Consider the following 23,050-nt stretch of genomic DNA (forward strand, 5'->3'; position numbering starts at 1 on the left):
AAAACTTCAAAAATGGGCCTGACACAAGTATTGGCACCCTTTAAAAAACATGTGATGCTTCTCTAATTTGTACAATGAACAGCAACAATTACTTACCTGTGGCACGTAACGGGTTGTGGCAATAACTAAATCACACTTGCAACCAGTTAAAATGGATTAAAGTTGACTCAACATCTGTCCTGTGTCCTTGTGTGTACCACATTGATGTAGATGTAGACGGAAAAAAAAAATTGACGAGAGATTTCAACGAAAGATTGTGCGGATGGTGGGTAAAGAACCTCGACTAACATCCAAACAAGTTCAAGCTTTCCTGTAGTCCGAGCATAGAACTGTGTCAACCCATACTATCCGTCGGCGTCTGAATGAAAAGGGACTCTATGGTAGGATACGCAGGAAGACCCCACTTCTGACCAAGAGACATAAAAAACCCAGGCTGGAGTTTGAGGTTGAGAGCTTGAGAAAGCCAAAAATGTTTTGAAAGAATGTACTCTGTTCAGATGAGACAAAAGTAGAGCTTTTTACTAAAAGGTATCAACATAGAGTTTACGAGTTTACAGAAAAAAACAAACGAGGCCTTCAAAGAAAAAGACGCGGTCCCCACAGTCAAACTTGGCGGAGGGTCCCTGATGTTTTGGGGTTGCTTTGCTACCTCTGGTACTGGACTGATTGACCGTGTGCATGGCATTATAAAGTCTGAAGACTACCAACAAATTTTGCAGCATAATGTAGGGCCCAGTGTGAGACAGCTGGGTCTCCCTCAGAGGCTATGGGTCTTCCAGCAGGACAATGACCCAAAACACACTTCAAAAAGCACTCGAAAATGGTTCGAGAGAAAGCACTGGAGACTTCTAAAGTGGCCAGTAATGAGTCTAGACCTGAATAGAACACTAGTGGAGAGATCTGAAAACTGCAGTTTGGAGAAGACACACTTCAAATCTCAGAGACCTGGAGCAGTTGACCAAAGAAGAATGCTCTAAAATTCCAGCAGAGCATTGTAAGAAGTCCATTAATGGATACCGGAAGCGGTTGTTTGCAGTTGTCTTGTCTAAATGTTGTGCTACCAAGTATTAGGCTGAGGGTGCCAATACTTTTGTCCGGCCCATTTTTGGAGTTTTGTGTAAAATGATATTTATTTATTCTTATTCTCTTTTGTGCTTTTTTTCATTGCAAGCAAAATAAATGAAGATATTACTACCAAAGCATTTGTAATTGCAATCATTTTCTGGGAGAAATTGAGCATTATCTGACAGAATTGCAGCAGAGCCAATACTTTTGGCCAGCAGTGTATGTGTGTGTGAGTAAATATCTTAGGAGCCCATTTCAAATAAAAGGATGATTTAGATGAGGATTGTATTTATCATCTAACAGCGCAATTTAAATCTACCTGAAAATGTAATTGAAACGTAAACCTTTATACCTGATAAGTGATTCAGTATGGAAAACCAAGCAACAACAATTAAAATCTAGCATATTTTTCAACTTGCAATAAGACTTTCACATATCTGTGGAGATCATTTTTCCCACTCTCCCTCGCAGCATTATTTTATTAAAGTAACCCTCGAGGGTCTTCATGCAATAAAAGCGTTTTTACGGACATGCCATTTCAATTTGTTTGAAGTCTTGATTTTGATCACTCCAAAACCTTCATTTTTTGAAAAAAAAAAAAAAAAAAATCCATTGAAAAGTTGACTGTGTTTTTGGATTTTTATCTTGCAGCAGAACTCAACTGTGCTTCAGTTTGAGGTCACAAACGTTCTGATTTGGGACTTCAGGTGAAGAGCAGAATTAATGGAGGTGCTGAAGTAGAAAATCAGCCTCAGACTACAATACACTATATTCATGTTTGACTGTTGGCAAAACGTTTTTTCTTCAATGCTCTTATTATACCTACAGTACATTAGTTACCACGATACACATACAGTACCTTTTGAGGTGTGTTTGGGGGGGGGGGGTGATGTCGGGGGGGCAAAATGAAGTCCTATATGTACTTTTAGTCAGCAGTAGATATTCATTATGACAGTACCATGAGTGCCACTTCTGCTCAGTCTGTTCCCTATTGTTGAGTCATGAAGTCATGGGGGCCATACTTGCTCTGGCTTCTATTGTGACCTCTGATTGAATCATTTTTGTCCTCTTGGGGACATTTTTATTGGCTGGCCACTCCTGGAAGAGCAGACGATCACATTTTGCTACTTGATAAAGGATGGATAATACAGTATTCATTTTTTGTTAACAAACACACAGACACAGACACAGTGATCTTTAGAAAAATTGTAGGTGGAGAGAGCGGGCACTAATGTCCTTCAGTTGTGCATGTTTAGTGAAGTCTCTCTCAAACTCCACCTGGAACAACTACTTTGTGGATTAATGGATGTGGTCTAAAAACAAATTTTTCAGAGTGCAAAATTTCTAAATTTTAGTATTTACTCTTATTATGTGTGTGGTGAATACCGAGTTTGGCCCACTCATCCACTTCACGATTGTGATGGGTCGTACAGGTCATTGAAAACAAGATTTTCCAACCGCAATACTGGATCCCCTTACCTTTCTTCTTCTTAACACTTCCAGACAGTCTCCATGCACTACTGTGTCTCTCTCAGGTCTGTCTTGGTACAACGACACACATTTAGTTTGGAGGAAGGGACTAGTTGTCCTTTAGATGGGTGGTTGACCTATGAGTGACTGTTGATGTCAATTATTGGAGCATAGTTTCCTCATAGTCGTCATAACCGATTCTGAATACCTTTTCTGAGGTCAATGTACGAGATCAATCTCCACTGCTGCTGTATACCTTTACACAGTTTATTTTTAGTCTGCATTGCAAGACACGGTAAGGTAAACTCGAGCAAATGTTTATATAGCTCTACTTGGGCCAGCGTTACCATAGCTGTTGAGACGATTATTATAATAATATCCTCACAAAAACGTTTATGTAGTCTTTGCCTCCTATACAATTATGTACTGTACAGTATGTGTGGAAAAAGCAATTGTATAGCTGAAGAACTGATGTAATCCACAGTTTGTGGTGAGAGGTCTAGGATGGTACATGCCTTAAATAGTCACATAATGCCGTCAGTACATGCTTAAGATAATTGTCTTATGTAGCCAATAGTATTTGAATCTATTGTATGTTTTTCATAGGTTGTTTTGTGGCTTCCTAAACTTTTCTGCAGTATTATGTGGGAACGGAATGTGGGTATGACTCCATACTTGAACCAATGTTGGGGGTTTGAATCTCTGTTCCTGTATGGAGTTGCATGTTTTTCCAGAATTTTTGTGGGTTTTAACAGGTACACCAACTTCCTCCCACCTTCCCAAATAATGCATGTGAGGTTCACCAAAGAAAATTGGCTCTGGACGTTAGTAAAACAGTGATTGTGTGTCTGTATGTGCCCTGCAATTGAAAGGTGACCAGCCAAGAGTGCAGTATCCTGAAGTCAACTGAGTTACATGTGACCCAAATGACAACAATGTATTATTTATATATATTTGTTAACACTTCAGCCTTAGTGGAGGCCACTGCCATTTGTTCCTGTCATCAGATTCAAGGCCAAGAAATAAGTTGAGAACACCGTAATAGAAACGGTCAAATATCAATTGTCAGGTTATTGTTGGCCTTGGAAACCTGGTCAATGACTAAAGATTTAATGATAACCTGGCATTGTTGAAAATGTATGGACCGGTTAATTTAATTACACCTAGTTTAAATGCATTTTTATAGATTTAATACAGTATACTGACCTAATGGTACGAATCCCCATTGCTCTCCAATAGATTCCAGGCATATGGTGTAAATGGTGACACATCATCAAGGAAAATGGTAAGAAAATGAGGCAAATGAACTTGAAAGTGAAGTTAGACTTGACTACAAGTCAACTCATTCAATTTCTAATCAGTAGAGTATTTACAGCACTCTCAACACAAACAGGAAGTAGTTGCAACCAGGCTGATGGAAAGATTTTCTGATTGTAGGCAGTGACAAATGCTGGTGTTGATAGCTTACCTGATAGGAAGCCTTTCCTTGTAATGTGTTCGCTGGGTCTAATTGGCATTTGTGTTTTATGGGGGATGATGTCACCTCTGCACAAGACCAAATACGGGTCAGGTGAAAAAGGGTGATTGCGGTTTCATCTCCTTGTCAAGACCAATTAAACAAGTGTTCCTTTAGATGAATAATTGCCCTGAAGTCGAAGACATTCATGTGGGCATCAGTTTGTGAATGCGTTCTTGCAGTTTTATCAACTACTATTACACAGTTAAAGCAGTAATGTGAAGTAAGGTTGGCCGACCATGTTTTTGAATAATATCAATGGCTAAACAGTTATAAGCATATTTTCGCTATTTTTTTTTTTTTTAATGCAACCCTTCCAGATTCTTTGTTTAACCCATAGCAACGCCCTTGACAACGAAAATGCTTTTCTTCGGCAATCTTCGGAAATCTTCGGAAATTACGTCACACCTAGAAGTGCGAGGGAAGTCCGCCATAGAACAGAATTGTTTGTTGCATTGGTTCTCGGTAAGATGCCGCGGCGGTGTATGGCGATGTTTTGTTCTCACTCAAACGAAAAGTTGTAAGAGTGGCCAAAGGATAGCAGGGCATGTAAATGGACATCTTTCGTTCGCACGAAGCGAATGAATTTCACACCATCATCGAGTAGTGTTCTCTGCTGCAAACACTTCGAAGATGCCTGCTTCCTTAACCGGTCTGCTTATGATCAAGGATTTTCCAAAAAGTAAGTGTGATTTTTGGGTAGATGACTGATTACTTTGTCAAAGCAGAGCTGCCAACTGTTGTGGAATGAACAATATAAGATAGTGACGTTAGCCGAAAGTTAACTCGTGGCAATCCCCGATCATAGTTGTTGTTGCGTTCGCTAGGTTAAGCGTGTTTAAATTGTGCGTCATCTACGATCTTGTCCGAAAGGGTTAATCCACTGTCAATCGGAAAGGGGTGTGGATGTGCAAATAAGCGGGTCGGCGTCTTTCACGGTGATGGCTTGATAGCCTTCTAGTTTGTGTTTCGCGAGAGCCGCTGACAGGTGACAACTTAGCGTGTTGGCACTGAGTCAATCTCGCAGCGAATCAGCGAGAGGCTCAAGTAACGCAGTGAATCATGGCAAATGTAGTCTCGGGACAACACTGAAGTGGTGCTATGTAATCTGTTCGCTTGTGTGAAAAAACTACATTTCCTCACGCCATTAGACACCACTTCCTGCCGAGAGCTGTGCCGAGCTGTGTTCTTACTGTTAGCTCCATGTGTTAATAAAGAAACAAAGTTGTCAGCACATCGTGTGTTCGATACATTTGTAAACAAAAAGCTCATAACAAGACACTATGTACGATCCGTTTAAGAGACGCTGGAGTAGTAGGAGGCGATGAGGAGATCAGCGAGAAGCAAAACTTCACGGTTGAATGTGGCGGCAGTCCGCTATTATTTAGTTTTCTTATTGTTGCCACAATAAAGTGGAGAAAGCCATCAACGACTCATCTCCTTCTTTCCCCCCAACGTTTTTATATTATTATTTCATATGCACGAGAGCTGCCGGATCTGCCAAAATGAACATGAAGTCTGATTATTATTTTTTTTTAACAATGTCATCAGATAGACAAAAACATAAAATTATGTGCAAATGCCTGCATCTTCAAATCATGAAAATAATAACAGCCTATACTGTATTTTACCAATCTTGTAATCTCGATGGGTCTTGTATCCATTCCATGTCAGGTAGTCTAGGCACATTGTTTGCATCCTGATTAGCGTCTGGCTAATACATGTTAGGTCCAACATAAAATTCCAACCTCTTCTTCTTCCTCCAACTCTTCAAAAACTTGGATCTCCTCCCTTGCGCTCGATCTATCCCTTATATCGCTGTTTGAATCAATGTTTGAAGGGCTTTGTATGGCGGCCGTATGTATCGAGCTGCCATCGCTGTTCCCGGTGTGACGTATCACTTCCGGGTTCGTCCCCTTTCAGGCTCGAACTTCGGAAATGCGATTATTTTGTCAAATATACAACAAATGAATTATTTTTTTCATGCTTTATTTGTTGGACAATGTTTAATCACTTTAATTGTGACCCTATTTGGCATGTTATGAAATTACTTCACATTACTGCAAAACTACATCAGTGGTTAGAGTCAAAATGATGGTATCGCTACCCATGCCTAAATATTCACACATACAAACTGTAGCGTAGCTCATAATAGGGGTACAGTAAGTAGGGAGGCTACAGAAAGCAGAATAGGGAACTCTTTCAGGGGTTATTTTTATAATCCAAGTCATTTTAGACCATCGATTTTGACAAACAAAATGATCGAATGATCGTTGTCAGGAAAGCCCTTCTGCCCCTCAAGTTCAAATGGATTGTAGGTCTATCTATCACTGTCAGTGACAGTCAGTGAATTAATCATGTGTTCCCAAGTAAAACTTGGGAACAGATCATAAAACCATAATTGTACACACACTGTCAAAATACAGATTTAATTTTTGTAAACAATAATGTGAATTGATTTGTGTTTCAGTTATGTACATCTCACACATGTTAAAAAAAAACAAAACAAAACAAAAAACAAAAAACACAACCGTAAAATGAAAAGGCGTCACGGTGGTAGAGTAGTTAGCACATCCACCTAACAGATCTGAGATCGGTGATTCGGCCTGTGTGGGGTTTTTCCGGGTACTCCAGTCTCTTCCCACATCCCAAAAACATGCATAAGCAGCTGATTGAACGGTCTAAATTGTCTGTAGGTGTGAGTGTGTATATGAATGGTTGTTTGTCTGTATGTGCACTGCGACTGGCTGGCAACCAATTTACCCTGTTTCCTGCCTGTTGTTAGTTGGGATAGGTTCCAGCACCCCCACGAAACTCATGAGGATAAACCATAGACCTCATAATGATATTGACGGGTCCCTCCCTCATACACTGCACCTCGCCTTCATCTAGGGGGCCTCCCCACATCAAGAGGAGTTATTCTCAACCACACGCACGCAGCGATCTAATGCCGGATTTAGGTTGAAAAAGTACGAGAGCTCTACCGCATACAAACAGGAAGGGATTGTTTCAGGACGGATTTGTTCGAGGATTCAAGGTAAGTATTATATTTTTCATATCATGCATGCATTTTGAAATGTGAAAAAAAAAATCAATGGGAGAAATTAGCCGCTACGGCATTGGCGTCGTAGTTCGCAATATTTACGTAAAATAAATGCTAACTGCACCCTTTTATGCTTTAACCAAGAATTGGGACTGTTTTACGTCCATATCTATATAGAATTTAGAGATTTAAGCATTTATTCACAAGAGTTTTCAACAAGCTCTTTGTTTTCATAAGGCGGCTGCAGCACATTCGACATATTTAGTACGTAAAATAAATGCTATCTGCCTGGTTCTTTGCTCTTTTAACAAAGAATTGAGACTGTTTTACATCCATATCTATAAAGAATTCAGGGATTTAAGCATTTATTCACAAGAATTTCAACGTAAAAAGCTCTTTGTCTTTGTTTCCAATCGGTCAGCTTTGACGGATATAGCCCCCTATTAATCGGCCCAACGCCCCATGTCCCGTCAATATCATTATGAAGCCTATGGATAAGCAGTTCAGAAGATGAATGAATGAATGTTAGAAGTAAATGTAGTTTTGAATATGAGTCCCTATAGTTCAGTCCAAGGAACGTCTTTTATAAAAATCTTTTTATTCTTCTTGCTAAATACCCACAGTTAACATGAATTCAGAGAACTGAAGGATATTAAAAATGAGTATTAAATGCAGTTCAGAACTTGATGACAAATTTGCAATTTCACCTACACATTATTTTTCTTCGTGCTTAGCCAAGGGTTTCATTGGCCAAAAAAAAAAAAAGCATAAAAATACTCTAAACATTTCAAAACAGTGATGTTATGGTTGAGCAGTACCCACTTCCAAAAGCAGTTTGTTACATCACAACGTTAGTTTTCATTCCATTGGGAGGTGGTGATTTTCGCCCAGCAACCCTCAAACAAACCTACAAAACGAACTCCCACCAGGCAGGGTATGACGCCCAGAGAGAGGTCATCAGTCCCACATTAGGGGGCGGGGGCTCGTTTCAGTGTGTGTATTGTCTATACAGTCTGTGTGTTGCCGTATGTGCGCATTTTATTTTTATTTCCTTTGCACCTCCTGCTGACCTGTCCGTCATAAAGCTGTCTTAATGTCTTTACAGGCTGTGATCCTCACAAAGTCTTTTGTCTCAGGCATCTCTGCTTTTGTAATAGAAAAGAAATCAGCTTTTGTCAGTAAAAAATGAAATATTTTGCGGAATCTCACTGAAGTGCTATGACGTAGTGCAAACTCCTCCCTGCAGTCATTGCTTTTTCCGAGCTTTTGAAAGCGTCACTCTATTCAAGCAGTGGTTGTTGGAAGTCACAAGCCGTACAAAAGATGTGACGCGGCTATATGACTGAAGAAAAAAGCTCTCGATACACACCAAAATTTACGAGATATTATCGCGTACTTTATCGATCCAAAAACTCCATGTAGCATGTATCACCGAGTGTCGAGACACAACTGTGAATGGGCACAGCCGGATTTTTGGGGGGATTTTATGGGTGAAACATGGCAATATAACAAGGGTCGCGATGCAGAAACTGTAGACATCAAGGAGTGGTTGAGATTTTTATTTTCATACATTTACCCTTATAAAGTTTTTTTTTCAATTTTTCTTTGTTTGGATTGATTATTTCTCATCTAAAATATTGGGGAAAATGCGACAATAACGAAAAAAACACAATTAAGCGATAGTTATGAGGAAGATATCCGGGACTTTTTTACAGACGCTAATTTTTTCATTGTGACGTAAGTTGTTTAAAGTTTAAAATATGTCAGTGAATATTTGTATAAAGTTTTTTTTTTTTTTTTTTAACTAAACTTTATTAGACATCAATTAATGATTCAAAGCTAAAAATGAGACATTTCGAATAATAAATACGCTTACTTACCTTCTTTTTATGGATAGGTTGAAACAAAAGCGGTTGTGTGACGTCTGTAAACAGGCATTTCCAGGGTAAAATGGACAAATTAAAAATAGTTCGGGGGCTTAATGCGCCATGAATCTGCTATGGCAGCAAAAAAACATATTGTTCTATCAAACACAACAGTTCTTTTGGCTTAAAATACAGCAGTTTATTTGGAAGAGGAGTGCAAGAGCAGAAACTGCTTTTTCAGTCTTGTCTGTGTTTTCCGCCATATATAGAGCACACCTAAAATACAGTAACAGCAATTACCAAAAGACTGTTCAATTGTTTCTTTCGTTTCAGCATTCACATAGCACAGCAGTCACAATCATTATCTAATGACATTAGAAAAGAATAAAATCTTAAAGTAAAATACATGGTTCTCACCATGGACGCTAACTATTTCTCGCTTAAATTTTTCATCTTTAGCTCCTGTAACTGACAGTGTTGTTTAGATACGAGTTTAAGAGTATAACAGCGTTACTAACAGCTATATTTTTTTCAGTAGTAAGTAATCTAATTAATTACTTTTCTCATCTTGGCAACGCCGTTACCGTTACTGAGGATGTAAGGCATTCGTTAATATGCGTTACTACGTTGGTTGAATGACACAAGAAAAGTCTGAGAGACATGGACTCACTGAGACAAGAGAGCAGAGTGGGAGTGGGGAGGAGGAAAGGGAGTAGTGACGCCATTACAAACGCGATGCTAGGTGGTTCCAATAATACCCTACTGTAGCTGATAGCCTACAAACTACGCCCACATGATGCTACGGTAGATATACCATGTATACAGAACTAGATGTGAAATGATGGACTCGCTGGCATTAGTAAACAGCCGCCATCTTAAAGCAGTAGACTTCTCAGGAAAGCTCTGTTGTAGAGAACCTTCCTAGCGAACCTAAGTAACTTTTTATCTAAATTACTCCTAAATCTACACATTCTTGACTTGAATCTATCTTTAAATGATGATACAGTTTTACAACTTTCACATGTCGAAAGTAGATTGAAGGGAACTAATGCAATAACGGGAGCAATTTTAACAACTTTAATGGTTGATTCACAACATTAAATGATTTCCAAACAAAGGTTACTATTTATATATTTTTTGGGGGGGGGCGGGGGCATTCAATTCAATTTCATTGAAGTTGTAAGATATGCTCAGTGCTTGTGATATTGTTTAAGTCTGTTAGAGAAGGCTCTGAAGGCCCCTAGGGCAGGGGACCCCAACCTTTTTTGCTCCACGGACCGGTATTATTTGGGTCTTTTTTTCACGGACCGGTGTTCTGACAAGTTTCGCAACCCATCAAAAATTGCAACAACGCGGTTCTGCGCATGCGTGTAACGTTAAACATGGCCGCAAATCTAGCGATTCCAAAGTAAACACTACAAACTTTCTTTAAAGAAAGGAATATTAAGTTACGTTTGATTATGGAAGGACATGTAGAAAAGTTTCTTCTCAGATACATACTGCCATGTTAGCTGCACACAACTACTGCACACCGCTCTCTCACCATTAACGACTTCGCCATGTTGTTAAGCATTAATTAAGAAGCCCGCTTCACATGTTGGAAATTGTAGCAAGGTTTTCAATGATCTCGTAGCGATGTCAGGATATTCCGGAATTACTTTAATCCAAAACCTCTGGAGAGTTGTTTTCTCAAATGTATGTTTAAGGTCGCCGTCATTTGCGATCTCTATAAGCTGATCCTCTGGTTGCACAGACATGCTCAAATCACTTGGTTTATTCATAAACAGGTCACGATTCCACTCCTTCGCAGTTCGTGGGTCTTCTAGGTTTTAGGCTCATCTTCTGGCTCGTCAGGTGCCCTTTCGCCGTAAAAAATATCTCCAAAGGGCTAATTATTTCCGGGAACAAATGTGCTGTGCCCGCGGTCGAGTAATACGTTATTATCGAGGACAAGCGCACATAGATATATTGTATACACAAAACAAAATGTACTGCTAGCAGTCCAATCAATGGATTGGAATGGAGACACGCTTCTCTTTAGTACGACACAATTTAGCGACCGTGATTTCAAAGATGTTAAAGTCCACTAATTGTGGTTTTGTTCACTGATATTGTAGTGTACTAGTAGTGTAAAAATTCATTTGCACTTTGCCAAGTTGGCACATAGAATGAAAATGTGACAGCCAGTTACGATGCAAACATACAGTAGCGAGTAGATGCACACTCTTACACACACACATGTCCCTACCCCTTTCCACTCCCCTTCCTCTTTCATCCCACCTTTCCCTCCTCCCTCTATAGCTCCATCCCGCCCTGTCTCTCCCCACTTGAATTAAGTCCATTATTCCTGCCTGCACTCCCTCTGAGCACTTCAGCGCTGCTCAGCACTGCGCGTGTCTGTCTGCTTGCATGTGCGCGTGACCCTCTCACATGTGTATGTTAAGAAGACTTTTGTGTGTTTTTCTAAGTGGAGTTGGAGTGCTGCCGCTCATCAGTGAAAGTGACTGCAGGATTGGGACTACTCATGCATTTTTTGGAAGTTTATTTGAGACAATAAGATAACTTTTCCTTTCAGACCTTTATATATTTTTTATAAACCTTCAGGGACTCATTCTGACGTAGGATTTTGTTTTTAATCAAATCACTGGATCCAATTTTTAAAGGAACTGTGTTTAACCAACCACTTCATGGTATATGCACTGGAGTTTCTTGACTACATTAGAACTTTCCTCTTCATAGACAAGGTTCATAATGGTGTGGAGAACAGGAGAGGAATTTTTTGTAAGGTGATTTTAACTATGGATTTGCGAGGCTTCGCTGGACACTGATTCCAACCTTGGAAATACAGAACCCTTCTGGATGTTGTTTCCAGGAAACAGATGGACAGGTGAGTTTATTCATAATCTAATGTGGGAGAACAGAGGGACCTCCGCAGAGTATAGGGAACTAATGGGGCAATTAAGGAACATCATCTTGAAATTTTGTTTGGATTGGTTTCTCTCTGAAGCAATGCTGAATCCAATACAGTTTCTATTTGTTTAACATGATAGATATACTGATGGCCCTGCACTAATTTTTATCATTTTGTTTTTCTCTAATATTCCATCAGCATGGCACTTATGTATGTCAATTATGAAGCAGTCTTCCTATTTTTAGCAACCCCTTTTTCGTCCAAGATGATGTTGGTCTTATGTTGTCCATTCATATCGGGAGAACTTACTGATGTTGAACCTTGGAGATTTGTCTCAGTCACAAAGCTCATCCACACCAAACTCATTCAAGCACATCGTTATGGAAAACTGCAAAACTCCAAACTTTTCACACAGAGAAAGCTTAAATAAATAAAGGGACAACTAAGCAGTCAACCGTAACTCACGAATAAATGTATGGATGTGTATGATAGTATTGTATCATAGACTTCATAATTGTACATTATGAAGTCTATGACTCTATCTCAAGACTTTAGTATAAAATCATTTTGAAACACAATAAAGGCATGTTTTCAGTAGTAATAGAGAGTAAACACACACCAGTGCACTTTATGTTGATATAGTTTCCATGCGAATACAGTGTATTTAATGTCATACATATTTAGAGGCAGAGCAAAAATTGATGAAATACTTCATCCCAGCTATAAACCAAATCAAATGTTGCTTAGTCATAGGGCAGACACATCTGTTGGGGAAAATGATGATCTTTTATGTAATCCAATTTGGCATTAATGCATTTTGTCAGGAGACCTACGAACAACAAGCATAGCTAAGCAACCGTGCACAAAGTACTACAAGTCAAGACGATAGGTCTTTATGGGATTTAGGCCGAGAGAGGAAAAAGAGAAAGTGAGACATTTAGAGGCAGCAAGCCCGGTGCTTCTGAAAGAGCCACAAAGGAGAACATTAGCGTGTCCTGCTACTTGCTGGTAAAGAGCCATCTGGACCAAAACACTTTATGGAAACTTTCCCAGACTACAAACCAACCGCTTGCATTTGTTAGATCAAGTCCAAGTTTGCCTTGCATCACAACCATTGATGACACTGATAACATAGCAGGTGCACATGTAGAACAGCATTTGACATATGATAAATTTTCACTAATGTACATGAATCATTATAATTTGAACAAGCAAAATTGCAAATAAGATAATGAGATAAAAGCCCGCCCAGATTGACAGTCAAAGCTCTGATAACCATACTTGTCCGAAAGCATTTTTTAATGTAATGTAGTTTTCTCATGTTCCGCTTTCCTTAGCATTTTCCCCATGAATTATTTCCTTGATTTGGCATTAAATCAGATATCACAAAATTGGTAGCACTTTTTCCTCCTAAAAGAAAAATGAAGTAGTGAGCCTTTACAGTACAGTAAACTGGACTGGACGTGCTCTTGGACGTCCTCTAGTGGCCACCTATAGCCCAAAGCAGGTGGGCTCTACATCCCAAGAACGCTTATACTTTATTAGGCTTTCCATTGTTCTTTTGGGTCTATAAACAAGCAACCATTCACGCTCACATTCACTCACTTAGACAACTTAGTCTTCAGTGAACCTACCATAAACATTTTATGGAATGTGGGAAGTCAGAGTTGGAAAAACTCACACAGGTACAAGGAGATCAGGCCAATGCTTGGAGTTGAACTCTAAACCTTGCATATTTGAGGCAAATGTGCTAATAATCCCCGTTTCATGCTAATAATAATAACTTTGCTCACTCCTTAATAAGTTTAGCATATTTCCATATCATTGGAGTTAACAGCCATCTGCTTTAATTTTCTCTTTTCATCCACTCAACTCAGGTATAAGACTTGTTGCGTAGCAGGCTGGGAAACTCGTTTTCTCCCAAAAAGCCAAACAATTGGCTCTTTTCTCTCAGTCACCATTTGTGTCACTCCTTCTCCTCTCCTCCTCTCCCATGACACATGGTGGCATCCTGCAGGGATGAGAGAGGCGGGATGTCAAAACCCTTAAGCTGTCCGAACACTTAAAAGACCATCTTGTTTTACTTTGACCTCTTTCTTTTTTCGTTTCACGACAAAGTATCCTTTCAATTCTTCAAACACCCTTGTCAAGAGCTCCTCTTTTATTACTGTTATACAGATGTTTTGCTACATTTGTATTTTTCCAACAAACAGCCTTGACAAACCCCCTAGTCCTGTTAAATCAAGTTTGAAGATAAAAGTCCAACAAACTGTACAGTAATGTAATGGAAGCAAGCAAGATTTTCAGAGTGTCTATTAAATTCCATACTTCTGCTATAAACCACGTTATCCACTCGCTAGCGGCACCAGTCTGACAAAAGCCAATTGCCATTTTGTTGCTGCCAAATCTTAATAACGTACAGTTGATTTAAAAAAAAAAAAAAGAAAAAAAAAAAACATAACTGCTGATGCCATTGTACGTAAGTACCAAATATACCCATCACAACTTTAGCATGGATACAAGTACCATTTTCCAATTGGTACATTAGTAGTCTAATGGAATGTAATAAAAAATGGCTATACCTAAACTAAAATCATCTTCTTTACACAAGGCTGTGCCTCTTTATATTCTTCGATGCTGCTATTTTACTTAGCAACGAGTTCAAATGAAGTCAGCCATTGGTTATTTGTACAGTGGTACCTCGACATCCGGATTTAATTTCCTTATAAAGATACAGGTAGTCCCCGGGTTACGACATACTCGACTTCGATTTCGACTCTACGACGCCAGAGTCTGTTTTTTTCTTTTTTTCTTCTTTAATTCACATAAACAGTACCTTTTTGTACCTCACTTTATCTGATTTTTTACTTTACTTTATTACTATGACATATTCTGTCCTCACTAAACGTGAAGTTGTTCTGCTTTACAGACAGCAAACAAGGCTGTAACACGCATATGTACACTTATGTTCATAACTGCATGCATTTTAACTATAAAACACTTGACACAAAACAATTGGTGTTCAAACGTCCATCTAGTCTGATCAATATGTAAATTTAGTAGATTAAATTAGCCAATTAACAAAAGTCCGTTAGTTTAAATGCTACAAATGCTAACGTATTTACAATTCTCATAGCAAATAATACCTAATTACAAATGCATATACAAACATATATTAGGTGAAACAACTTACCGCCTGATGTGGGCCAAACCAGAGCGCAGCAATCCTTCATCCATGTCAGACATCTGAGTTCCTTTTCAGTCATACAAGGCGGCAGTCCAGCCAGACCCAACGCTGCCACCAGAGGGCAGTGTATCCTCCATCATTAAACAAAATTCAATACTTTTGGACTTTTTGGATAGTTATTTTGGGGTACTGAAAGAGTTAATTCCGATTTCCGGGTTACGTTTCTGGCGTAGGAACAGAATTCATTCGTAAACCGGGGACTAACTGTACATTATAATTTGATTCATTCATTCCACAGCCCAAAAACCTATGATAAATCTTTAATAGATACTGCAGGTATAATTACAAATAGTGATTACACATAGCAAAACAAAGAAATCAGAAATGATTTGGAAATAAAAAAGGATATTTTTTGTCACATTAACTTATACAGTAGAGACTGGCAAGCGGAGGTCGGAGGAGACGAGAGGTGAGTAGGTAGAGGAGGATGCGGTTAGCTGTGTTCTGTCAAATTCCAGTTCATGCTCACCATGCCCATATTTTTCTATGACTTGTTTATTCATTTAAAAGTTAGCGTTACATTGTTCCTTTTTTCACCACTTCTACCACCTGCACTAACTTTCTTAGGACCATGACGATTTCTCTCACAAGAAAATGTGACGTGCTGCCGTAAAACTGTGAAATGTGGACACTGTGTTAAATCGACCTATTTCGAGCATATGTCGAGACAGATGACGAGTCGAATTTTACGTCATATGTTAAAAGATTCGTATGTCGAGGTACCAAACTATATCCGTGCTTGAAAAAAAAAGTTTATTCTTTATTGCTGTAACCGTCGTTAAGAACCAAAGGTTGAGTTTCAGATGTCAAAAAGATTATCCCCACAAATTATTTAGTTGTTGAGGGATGTGTTTAGAGAGATTTTTGCAGATAATATCATGATTCCTCTTATTGGTCAATCATGTTACTATAACACTGAGAGTGTGCTATGTTCCTCATCTCAAATACACCATCCTCGATAAGAGCAGCAAGATCACATATAGCAATTTGTTTATGTTCATGTGTGGGGACTCACATTTGTTTAAACTGAGTGTACCCTCAGTAACATACTCCTCTCTAACACCAACATGTTCTTCCTTAATGCTCATTTCCTTCTTTAATGTTGCCTAATTTTAAAACTAAGTAGTTAAAGGGCTGCCGGTGAAACGTTAATAGCCATTCATCCATTATGTTGTACAGCACATGAGCTTCCACTCTAACTTCACTTTCTAAAGCTTATCACACCCGCAAGGCTGACCTTGCTTTGTCTACCCGGTGTTATTTAGGATTTTTTTTTTTTTTTTTTGGTGGGACGCCTTGTCCCCCTACCTTCTCTCCGGAATCTGGCCTTCTCACTTTCTTTTTTTATTCTCAATCCACTCCCTCTTGGCGTGGCGCTGCTGTGTCTATTGGAGCTGAACTGAATAAAAGTGTCAGCAGCCCCAGTGGGTTTTTCTTTTTTATTAAGATGCATTATGGAGCTTGTGGAGAGTTGGTGCAATTGTCAGGGAGAGAGTGTGCGCAGCTAAGTGCTGAGTGAGAAGCTGTGCGTGTGTGTGTGAGTCCAGAGTAGACTCACACATGTACACACAAACACACAATGAGACTTGTCGCTCTTTTAATAACAGCAGATAGTAGAGTCAGACTCCCAGGGACCATGAATGTGCAAATACACCGCTATACTAGTATGTTGTGTCCTTGTAACTCCACACAAATCTCCAAGTGGACACTTATAGCCAGCAAAGTTACAATAGAAGTCCCACCTTATGAATGTACAGTTTTTGCTCACCATAACCCTTCCTTTGTGTTAGCAAGGAACTATTTAATGCGCTCTTCTTTATTTTTATTTATTTATTTATTTTTAAATATCTTGACATGCATGCTTGACATGCAAACTAAGGGCCAAATTTTCAAGGTTCAAAAAAGAAAACAAATTACACAACACCTTTTTTGTTCACTTTGACAGCAGTGCACACTGCACAGGAAGTCAAGATGTGTGCTGTTTCAACAGTCTGCATGTGCACCTTTGTCCATTCACGTGTGTGGGTGTGTGCATGTATGCGTGCATATGTCTGCATGTGTTTCTGTGTGTGTTTATACATACTGCTAAGTATGGGAGTTTTATGTTCCTGTCCTGTTGTGTTTGGGAGACCAGGGAGATATGTGAGCTTATAAAAGGTTATTTGTCTCTGTGTGCCTCAATAGTTTCATTATTCATAAAAACGTATGCTAGCAATCTCCATATGTATGTGCGCATGCACAGTATATGCATATATCACTGTTTGCATGGAGGTATTTCAGTACAGTACTGTTGGAAAGTCTTAGGCCCGCTGCTAGCTTTGTTGTTGAAATGACAATCAATCATAGCAATAAAACCCATTTTTTTGTCATTTTACCTGAACAAGATGGTAGTCTTGTAGTAGTTTGGGCTTGACACTATACAACAGAGGTGCTCACAATTGTTTCGTCCAAGATCTACTTTTCAAGGAGCCAACCTAAGGGGCTAGAAAGCTCAGGCTTACACACCTGGCCAAAAGTATAGGCACCCCTGCAATTCTGTCAGATAATGCTCAATTTCTCCCAGAAAATGATTGCAATTACAAATGCTTCGGTAGAAATATCTTCATTTATTTTGCATGCAATGAAAAAACACAAAAGAGAATGAAAAAAAAAACATGATAATTTTACACAAAACTAAAAAAAAATGGGCGGGACAAATGTATTGGCACCCTTAGTCTGATACTTGGTAGCACAACTTTCAGACAAAAAAACTGCGAACAACCGCATCCGGTATCTATCAATGAGTTTCTAACAATGCTCTGCTGGAATTTTAGACCATTTCTTTGGCCAACTGCTCCAGGTCTCTGAGATTTGAAGGGCGCCTTCTCCAAACTGCAGTTTTCGGCCCTCTCCACAGGTGTTCTATGGGATTCAGGTCTGGACTCATTGCTGACCACGTTAGAAGTCTCCAGTGCTTTCTCTCAAACCATTTTCTTGTGCTTTTTGAAGTGTGTTTTGGGTCATTGTCTTGCTGGAAGACCCATGACCTCTGAGGGAGACCCAGCTTTCTCACACTGGGCCCTATATTATGCTGCAAAATTTGTTGGTAATCTTCAGACTTCATTATGCCATGCACACGGTCAAGCAGTCCAGTGCCAGAGGGAGCAAAGCAACCCCAAAACATCAGGGAACCTCGGCCTTGTTTGACTTTGAGGACCATGTTCTTTTCTTTGAAGGCCTCATCCCCCCCCCCCCCCCCCCCCCCCGTAAACTCTGTGTTGATGCCTTTTCCTAAAAAGCTCTACTTTTGTCTCATTTGACCAGAGAACAGTCTTCCAAACCGCTTTTGGCTTTCTCAGGTAAGTTTTGGCAAACTCCAGCCTGGCTTTTTATATCTCTGGGTCAGAAGTGGGGTCTTCCTGGGTATCCTACCATACAGTCCCTTTTCATTCAGACGCCGACAGATATTAAGGGTTGACACTGTTGTACGCTCGGACTGCAGGAAAGCTTGAACTTGTTTGGATGTCAGTCGAGGTTCTTTATCCACCATCCGCACAATCTTTCGTTGAAATCTCTCATCAATTTTTCTTTTCCGTCCTCATCTAGGGAGGTTAGCCACAGCGCCATGGGCTTTACACTTATTGATGACACTGCGCACGGTAGACACAGGAACATTCAGGTCTTTGGAGATGGACTTGTAGCCCTGAGATTGCCCATGCTTCCTCACAATTCTGCTTCTCAAGTCCTCAGACAGTTCTTTGTCTTCTTTCTTTTTTCCATGCTCAATCTGGTACACTCAAGGACACAGGACAGAGATTGAGTCAACTTTAATCCATTTTAACTGGCTGTGATTTACTTTTTACCACCACCCGTTACGTGCCACAGGTAAGTAATTGTTGCTGTTAATTACACACATTAGAGAAGCATCACATGATTTTTCAAAGGGTGGCAATATTTTTGTCAGGCCCATTTCTGGAATTTTGTGTAAAATGATAATGTTTTCATTTTTCCCCCTCATTCTCTTTTGTGGTCTTTCATTGCAAGCAAAAATAAATGAAGATATTTCTACCAAAGCATTTGTAATTGCAATCATTTTCTAAGAGAAATTGAGCATTATCTGACATAATTTGCAGGGGATGCCAATACTTTTGGGCAGCAGTGTATGTCTATTTTTTTGTAATTCAATACAATTCAACCTTATTTGTATAGCGTCGTATAGTGCCAACAAAGCTCAGCAGAAAAACTGCACAACAAAACATGGTTAACAGTTAAGGTCCCAACCCTTATGTGGTCTCTTATTTATTTAATATTTATTTGAGGCCTCCTACAAAGACCAGAAGCAATATTGCTCAACAAAACATTATTAATCCTTTTTTTGGCCTCAATTTCTCTTTATTTATGCCACAAGCTACCCACACTAGCATTGAGGTCGACTGGTAGATCATGATCGACGTAATGAGCATCCCTGCTATACCGTATAAGACATAGTGAGGGTGGAATTGTAAAACAACATTGGCATTGTATGTAGAACTATTGCTTCACGTCCATGATACATTTTGAGTTAAAGTGCATTTGAATGATGTGTGCCTTTTGCCTGGAAATTGCTCAAAAATGTGGCAAAATTTATTTAAAATGGCGGCACGGTGGCTGAGTGGTTAGCACGTCTGCCTCACAGTTCTGAAATCAAGGGTTAAATCCCGGGCTTCGGCCTTCCTGTGTGGAGTTTGCATTTTCTCCCCATGCCTGCGTGGGTTTCCTCCGGGAACTCCGGTTTCCTCCCACATCCCAAAAACATGCATGGTAGGCTGATTGAACACTCTAAATTGTCCGTAGGTATGAGTGTGTGCGTGGATGGTTGTATGTCTCCTTGTGCCCTGCGATTGGCTGGCAACCAGTTCAGGGTGTCCCCTGCCTACTGCCCGTAGTAAGCTGGGATAGGCTCCAGCACCTCCACGACCCTCGTGAGGAAAAAGCGGCATGGAAAATGAATGAATGAATGTATGTGGCAAAATAGAAGTCTGCTACAGATATTAATTTGTTTATTCTTTTCTATTCTTTGTTTTTTCTATTTACCACTTTCATGGTTTTTGGCAACTTCAAAATGATTGGAACCCTGAATGTTCATATAATTAAAGACTTCAGCAGCACTGAAGAATAGTGGTGGTCAAGTTTAGACATTTGCTTACACTGTGCAAGCACAATAAGAGTAAAGCTGTAAGAAATGATGTTGGTTGTTTTTTTGTTTGTTTGCTTCTGGTGCTTATCCATTCATTGCTTCATTTTACAGATTAAGGCCAATTTGAGCTGACGGTTGTGCCAGTTGACAAGAAATTAGACCTAATGTTTGTTTTACCGTGTCATTTTTTCTCAAAAGAATCAAAGTGGAGTTATCGCAATTTGGAAATATCTCCATACTAATGTAAACACCTGTGCATTAAAATGAAACAGGTGCATTCAAGGGGAAAGGCACATTAATGAGGCTGTAAGTTATTAAAGCAAATAGAAGATAACCGATAACAGGAGTAAACAGTATAAAGCAGAGCTGTCACTGTTAGTAAGTGACAAGCCTGAGGTGTAATGTGATGAATACAACTCTATCTTGAAAGGCTTGATTGTGTATAAGAATGTGTGTGCCAAAGGCCCTGTTCAGCCTCTACAACAGAACCGTTATTTCACTTGACAATTCCCTGACTTGACAACAACGCATCTATTGAATGCAGCAACAACATTAGCTCCTAAAGATGCTAAAGAACAAACAAGAAAAACAAGATAAGAATCAGATAAGAACTCAATCAAGTATTACGAAACTTTCTCATGACAGCAAAGTGAAGGATTTGAGGTGTTTCAAATCATAATTAAATGAATGTGTGTTGTATTCCTCTGGCTCTCAACAAACGCAGATGCTTTTCCTCTCGCTCCTCTCGCTGACCTGATTGCTGAATTTGTCTTGTGCGGTTGAACTATCTATCATTTTGGTGCATTTTTCCAGATGTCCAAATATTTTATCTATCTTAAACGTGTATGACGATGTGTGCGTGTCTGTCTGTGTGTGTGCGTAGCAAAAATAGACAATCTGTCGCTGTCCATCTTTGAATCTTGCCTCTCTTCTTTTATTTTTAGATCTGGATGTGGCCCATGCATGACATTTTTATCCCGTCTTGGAGGTGAGAGGTGAAGTCGTTTGTGGATTTGCCAGGAGAACTCTTCTATGCAAAGACGCCAAGTCCAAAAGAACACAGCAACACTAGCCCGATAAGGCTATAATCAGACCCGACCGATGGACTCCATCTGAGCTGACTAAAAGAAGTGTATTAACCATTGTGGACTTTAAAAGAAAACTGCCAAAATGATGACCATGATGATGATGATGGCGGCCATGATGGTCACCTGCAGCTCTTTGTTTCTTTTGGGATTGGCAGCCGCTCATGCTTCCTCTTCCAGCACTGTAACTCGTTCGTCTTCCTCGTCCTCTTCTTCCTCGCCACGTATGAAGCTCTCTTATAAAGGTAAGGCAATAAATATTAAGATGCAACATCAACTGAAGTGTGTAAGTCTTGAAAAATAGTCTCGATAGCACAATTTGTTTTTTAAAATACAAAGTAGTAGTGCAGTTCTAAGGGTCTCATGTTTCATCTTACGGTGCAAGTGACACCAAGTGACACCATGGCATCTTTTCTTTCACTGTCAAGGATTCGCTCATCACCCATACCATCTAAGAATATGATGCTCATCTACCCTAATATAAACTCATGCATGAGCCAAAGACATCACAAGGAGATAAACAACATTTGGTGGGCTGAAGCCCTGAAGCCAAGACCCGTTTTTAAAAACTGAAAACAGATAAAGTAAAATAAAAAGTGTTATTTTGGTCATTTGTTTACATGACAGCATCATTTTGAAGCCATAAAATGCAATGTGTTCCAAGTGGTGGAATTAATTCTAATGTTAGGCCAATTTTTGAGCTTTGGTCCTTTTTAGTAGTATTCATTCCATCTTACTTTGTAATATACACTGGTTGTCTGATAGTACACTCGGCTCACATGTTCGATTTATGGACAGTTCATTGCAACCCGAACCCTAATTCTGATATCGAAACATCGTACAGTAGTTTAGCAGCGATGTAATAAGAGTACCCTCTTTAAATTTTTTGAAACACACTTTTAGTTCCTGCATGCCCAATAAGTTAAGAATCACTGCACTATTTGTCAACAGATTTTAAATTTGACTTGACTTTAGATCGGCATTATCTAATCTTTTGTTTACTAAAATCACTGGCTACCCCATCCATACTTCCCACAAGTTGTTGTTGGATGGAAAGTCACGAAACAACATGTCAGGCTCCCAATAAAATCATGAGTGTTTAAGGATGATCACTATTCTAGCCTCGGGTCGCAGCTAAAATAAATTGCAAATCCAATGGTAATCTTCTCTCTATCTTCCCACATGACTTAAAACCTCCTCCCAGTGTTCTTCCAAACACCGCCATATCTACCGGACTGTCTGGACTTGCTTTGCAGTTAGCGTTATCTGAGATCACTTGTTTAAAGCTTGGGGCAGTTAGCTATATCTGAGATCACTTGTTTAAAGCTTGGATTGGTGCATTGAAAAAATATGTACAGAAATGTTTAAGTATAAACTACGGCTGTCAAATTTATTGCATTAATGGACGGTAATTAATTTTTTAAAATGAATCACGTTCAAACATTTGATGCAATTAAAGCATGGACGGAATAACCCGTTCATGCGTTGCCTCAAACAGTTTACAATGACGCCGTTATAGCACATTGAGAGCGAAAAGGCAGAGTAGTGCGAGTGGACACAGGCATTCATTGGGCCGCGCCTTTTATTGGCTTAAGCAGCCACTAGTAACAGTCATGGTTGCCCAACTTCCCATCATGCATTTGGGCGGAGAAAGAAACGATAATTTTCATAACAGGCTTAGTTGAACACAACG

At 39.5% G+C, this 23,050-nt stretch overlaps 1 protein-coding gene across 2 annotated transcripts in view; it reads left to right on the forward strand.

Annotated features, from left to right (window-relative positions):
• The window catches only part of sema3b (sema domain, immunoglobulin domain (Ig), short basic domain, secreted, (semaphorin) 3B), a 155,364-nt gene that overhangs the window by 84,293 nt on the left and 48,021 nt on the right, over positions 1–23,050 (forward strand). Inside the window, exons 1-2 of one of the 2 annotated variants that reach the window (XM_057819361.1) lie at positions 11,322–11,846; positions 21,217–21,602. In XM_057819361.1, coding sequence (XP_057675344.1) covers positions 21,443–21,602 — 160 coding nt within the window. In that variant the 5' untranslated portion in view covers positions 11,322–11,846; positions 21,217–21,442. Of the gene's footprint in view, positions 1–11,321; positions 11,847–21,216; positions 21,603–23,050 lie in introns of those variants that run through there. The other variant, XM_057819369.1, reaches the window with a different exon arrangement.

The sequence above is a fragment of the Corythoichthys intestinalis genome, chromosome 2 (assembly GCF_030265065.1).
Source record: "Corythoichthys intestinalis isolate RoL2023-P3 chromosome 2, ASM3026506v1, whole genome shotgun sequence".
Taxonomy (NCBI): Eukaryota; Metazoa; Chordata; class Actinopteri; order Syngnathiformes; family Syngnathidae; genus Corythoichthys; species Corythoichthys intestinalis.